Consider the following 5659-nt stretch of genomic DNA (forward strand, 5'->3'; position numbering starts at 1 on the left):
CCTGTGACAGTCTCATTGTCACAGGTCGGCTAGAACTATGAGGTGAGTGAAAAGCCCCCCCCCCCCCCCCCCCCTCATAGTTCTCCTTTAAGCAAAAGGGACATTCTCTGCAGGACAATGAGGGGCACATTTTGGACAGAGGGGACAATTGGGTTCACAAGAGGTGTGAAAGAAACCATCTGTGTCAGTCTGGACAGCAGTGGAGACCTTCAACACCATCTGTTTTCCACTTATAATGCCATTTTAGCATCTCTACCCTGGCGATTCACACCATTTAGCCATGCGACTCAAATGATTAACACCTATGCAGACATGATGGGATTATGGAACCAGAACAGGGGGTTCCATAACTTTAACACCTCCCGTCCTGTACTTAGACAGTCAACATCTAACTGGACACATTCAATGATGATTGGATGAAGGTGTCTGTGGTACCTGTGTACATACAAATGCTGGGCTATGCTCCTGGTATAGTGGGGTATGTTCCTAGGATAGTGGACAGGGCCGGATTTCCCACAAGGCCAACCAAGGCCAGGCCATGGGGCAGCAGGGAGTAGAGGGGCAGCAGGGGTGTGGAACTGATATCTCCCGATGCCCGGGCGGGTAGTTGTTTTCTACATTTAGCCCGGCGTTGGGCAACTAGAGCTAAATGTACAGCGAGGAAGCCGCCGCTTGTTCTGTACAAGTGACCTCGGCGACATTATATGCAGCCTGCAGGTCTGCCATTCTCCAAAGGAACTGTCCCCCTTTTGAAGGAACGGTCTCTCTTTTGGAGGAACTGTCCCTCTTTTGGAGGAACTGACCCCCTTTTGGAGAAACTGTCTCTCTTATGGAGGCACTGTCTCTCTTATGGAGGCACTGTCCTTCTTTTGGGGGCACTGTGCCCCTTTTGGAGGAACGGTCTCTCTTTTGGAGGAACTGTCTCTCTTTTGGAGGAACTGTCTCTCATTTGGAGGCACTGTCCCCCTTTTGGAGGAACTGTCCCCCTTTTGGAGGAACGGTCTCTCTTTTGGAGGAACGGTCTCTCTTTTGGAGGAACTATCCCTCTTTTGGAGGAACTGTCTCTCTTTTGGAGGAACTGTCTCTCATTTGGAGGCACTGTCCCCCTTTTGGAGGAACTGTCCCCCTTTTGGAGGAACGGTCTCTCTTTTGGAGGAACGGTCTCTCTTTTGGAGGAACTATCCCTCTTTTGGAGGAACTGTCTCTCTTATGGAGGCACTGTCTCTCTTATGGAGGCACTGTCCTTCTTTTGGAGGCACTGCCCCCATTTTGGAGGAATAGTCTCTCTTTTGGAGGAACTGTCTCTCTTATGGAGGCACTGTCTCTCTTTTGGAGGCACTGTCCATCTTTTGGAGGCACTTTCCCCCTTTTGGAGGAACTGTCCCTCTTTTGGATGAATAGTCTCTCTTTTGGAGGAACTGTCTCTCATTTGAAGGGACTCTCTCTCATTTGGAGGAATAGTCTCTCATTTGGAGGCGCTGTCCCTCTTTTGGAGGAATAGTCTTTATTTTGGAGCAACTGACCCCCTTTTGGAGGAATTGTCTCTCTTTTGGAGGCCAAAAACCTAAATAAAAAACAATCCTGCCGCCCCCGCCATCTGGTTGCCATTCTCCATTGGAGGGGCTTTGGTTGGGAGGGGGGGGCGTTGAGGAACCTGGCCTTTGGGGCAGCAGAGAGAGTAAATCCTGCCCTGATAGTGGAGTATAAATATTGGGAAATGTTCCTGAATCTCATTAGAAATTAAGTAGAATGGAGAATCTAGGAAACATCCTCCATGTAACAGAACAAGACCTGCTGAATGTGACCAACTCCTACTAGATATACCCCCTGACTGGGATACATGAGAACCTTCACAGACATTTTAATGACAGGTACACTTTAATCCAAAGAAAGTCTGAAGATCGCCCCTGTCATTTAGAATGAAGGAAATACAATAAACATTCCGCCCGGGGAGATTGTGATGGCTGTGGACACTTACGGTCGTTGTCATGTATAATTTGGAAATTCTTCACGGAAGCCTGCGTGACGCGCCCGTGGAAGTTCAGGACGTAGGACTGGGTGTCATCGTTCCAGACGGGCGTTTTGTTGTGCAGTTCGATGACGCTCTCCGTGCTCTTGTTCTGCCATCGGGAGAGAAGGGTCTCGTGTTCCTACAGGAAAGAGAACGATGAATGAGCGGCACAAATCCCTCTCCAGATCTCAGGACACAAATCTCATGTCATCACCTAATATGGATCCACACAGTGTCTTCCAGAGCCCCTCATAATGGGCACAGCGGGTGTACAGACCCAGGAACTCAGCACAGGGATGGTGGGAGCCCCTCATAATGGGCACAGCAGGTGTACAGACCCGGGAACTCAGCACAGGGATGGTGGGAGCCCCTCATAATGGGCACAGCAGGTGTACAGACCCGGGAACTCAGCACAGGGATGGTGGGAGCCCCTCATAATGGGCACAGCAGGTGTACAGACCCGGGAACTCAGCACAGGGATGGTGGGAGCCCCTCATAATGGGCACAGCAGGTGTACAGACCCGGGAACTCAGCACAGGGATGGTGGGAGCCCCTCATAATGGGCACAGCAGGTGTACAGACCCGGGAACTCAGCACAGGGATGGTGGGAGCCCCTCATAATGGGCACAGCAGGTGTACAGACCCGGGAACTCAGCACAGGGATGGTGGGAGCCCCTCATAATGGGCACAGCAGGTGTACAGACCCGGGAACTCAGCACAGGGATGGTGGGAGCCCCTCATAATGGGCACAGCAGGTGTACAGACCCGGGAACTCAGCACAGGGATGGTGGGAGCCCCTCATAATGGGCACAGCAGGTGTACAGACCCGGGAACTCAGCACAGGGATGGTGGGAGCCCCTCATAATGGGCACAGCAGGTGTACAGACCCGGGAACTCAGCACAGGGATGGTGGGAGCCCCTCATAATGGGCACAGCAGGTGTACAGACCCGGGAACTCAGCACAGGGATGGTGGGAGCCCCTCATAATGGGCACAGCAGGTGTACAGACCCGGGAACTCAGCACAGGGATGGTGGGAGCCCCTCATAATGGGCACAGCAGGTGTACAGACCCGGGAACTCAGCACAGGGATGGTGGGAGCCCCTCATAATGGGCACAGCAGGTGTACAGACCCGGGAACTCAGCACAGGGATGGTGGGAGCCCCTCATAATGGGCACAGCAGGTGTACAGACCCGGGAACTCAGCACAGGGATGGTGGGAGCCCCTCATAATGGGCACAGCAGGTGTACAGACCCGGGAACTCAGCACAGGGATGGTGGGAGCCCCTCATAATGGGCACAGCAGGTGTACAGACCCGGGAACTCAGCACAGGGATGGTGGGAGCCCCTCATAATGGGCACAGCAGGTGTACAGACCCGGGAACTCAGCACAGGGATGGTGGGAGCCCCTCATAATGGGCACAGCAGGTGTACAGACCCGGGAACTCAGCACAGGGATGGGGGGGGGCCCCTCATAATGGGCACAGCGAGTGTACAGACCCGGGAACTCAGGGCAGAGTAGTTGAAGGTGGAGTAAGCTCTCAGTGATGCAGCATCCAGCAAACACGGAATATTGATTTTGTAAGTGTATCATTTTCAGTGTTGCAAAGTATAGAAATCAGACATTACCGGGTGGAGATAAGAACTCACATTTCTGGGTCTTATAGAAACTCTTTCGTGGTCCATGTTCATCCCCGGAATAATCACACTCATTTTTCGTGGTCCTTTAAAGCCTAAGACATTGGTTTCCTGATACAGTAACGACAAAATATTCAGATAAATGCATCTGATGGCTTTTATGGGATTGTTTTATGTTAAATATATATATCTTGTTTGCTTCTCACACGTGAAGCTTTGGGATTGATTTACTAAAGGTGTCGAGCATGTTATCTTTGTAAAGTAATTTATCAATTAATATACAGGGTTATTCACAAAAGGGTGAAGAGTTTGGAGAAGGGAACAATCTAGGACAACATCGCTGATTTAGAAAAATTCTCCCACTCAGCTCACTGTCCAGCTCGGCGATGTTGTCCTAGATTGTTCCCTTCTCCAAACTCTTCACCCTTCTGTGAATAACCCTGTTAGTGAATTAAGAAAACTTCTGACTTCCATCATCATCATCATACCAGCAGTGACTCCTCCCGTATTACGCTTGTCAATAGGAGGTTTCAGTCAGACAAAAGAAGATGCAAAGCAGGCAGCATCTTCTGTGCTGGATCATCCATAGTGCTCTGAGAACCCTTCGTCATGTATTAAAAGGAGAATGGGGTCAGGGCTCTCCCCCATAGTACTCAGGGTAACGGGAGGACACAAACTAGCGTCCTCCCGTCACCCTAGGCTCAGTATATAGGGAGCTACAGCTCGCGGTATACTGAGACGCTGCAGCTGAAACGGATCCCGACAATTGTGCCGGGATCCGCCCAGCTGCGTGAGTGACAGCTGGCTCTGCCTATCTAGAGGCAGAGCCAGCTGTTCCCGCCCCCTCCCCCGTCCGATCCACCAGTCAGCGCTGGGGGAGAGGGGAGGGGGGAATCCAGCCCCTCCCCTGTCACGGCAGAGAGCCGTGACAGGATCGAGAAGTGAGCGAACGCCGGTATGTGTTTGCTCACCTCCCGATCTACTGAGCCGACCTGTGACAGTCTCATTGTCACAGGTCGGCTAGAACTATGAGGTGAGTGGAAAGCAGTGAAAATGGCTATTTATAAAACAAAGATCGTATATACAATATATAAAACAACTGAAACAAATCAGCTATAACTGGTTGTACATGACAGAACCACATCACCAATTGTTTTTGATTTCTCACTGCCAGTCACTATAAATATAACTTCGAAAATCAATGATCAATGATGGGGCTTGATAGGGTTGTGAGGACCAGACACGCCTCCTTTTATAGTGTCATGGCAGATCAGACACGCCTCCTTTTATAGTGTCATGGCAGATCAGACACGCCTCCTTTTATAGTGTCATGGCAGATCAGACACGCCTCCTTTTACAGTGTCACGGCAGATCAGACACGCCTCCTTTTACAGTGTCACGGCAGATCAGACACGCCTCCTTTTATAGTGTCATGGCAGATCAGACACGCCTCCTTTTATAGTGTCATGGCAGATCAGACACGCCTCCTTTTATCGCATCATCGCAGATCAGACACGCCTCCTTTTACAGTGTCACGGCAGATCAGACACGCCTCCTTTTACAGTGCCATGGCGGATCAGACACGCCTCCTTTTATAGTGTCATGGCAGATCAGACACGCCTCCTTTTATCGCATCATAGCAGATCAGACATGCCTCCTTTTATAGTGTCATGGGAGCTCAGACACGCCTCCTTTTATAGTGTCATGGCAGATCAGACACGCCTCCTTTTATCGCATCATCGCAGATCAGACACGCCTCCTTTTATCACATCATCGCAGATCAGACACGCCTCCTTTTATAGTGCCATGGCAGATCAGACACGCATCCTTTTATAGTGTCATGGCAGATCAGACACGCCTCCTTTTATAGTGTCATGGCAGATCAGACACGCCTCCTTTTATCGCATCATAGCAGATCAGACATGCCTCCTTTTATAGTGTCATGGCAGCTCAGACACGCCTCCTTTTATAGTGTCATGGCAGATCAGACACGCCTCCTTTTATCGCATCAT

General features: G+C 50.7%; 1 protein-coding gene across 2 annotated transcripts in view; it reads right to left on the reverse strand.

Moving 5' to 3' along the window:
* The window catches only part of TUB (tubby bipartite transcription factor), a 49981-nt gene that overhangs the window by 3128 nt on the left and 41194 nt on the right, over positions 1 to 5659 (reverse strand). For both annotated transcript variants that reach the window (XM_018573881.1, XM_018573880.1), the window contains 2 exons: positions 3660 to 3758; positions 1979 to 2150 (listed from right to left, as the gene is read on the reverse strand). In XM_018573881.1, the coding sequence (XP_018429383.1) occupies positions 1979 to 2150; positions 3660 to 3758 (271 nt within the window). The remainder of the gene's footprint in view (positions 1 to 1978; positions 2151 to 3659; positions 3759 to 5659) is intronic.

The sequence above is a fragment of the Nanorana parkeri genome, unplaced genomic scaffold (assembly GCF_000935625.1).
Source record: "Nanorana parkeri isolate BGI_ZX_2015 unplaced genomic scaffold, ASM93562v1 scaffold2591, whole genome shotgun sequence".
Taxonomy (NCBI): domain Eukaryota; kingdom Metazoa; phylum Chordata; class Amphibia; order Anura; family Dicroglossidae; genus Nanorana; species Nanorana parkeri.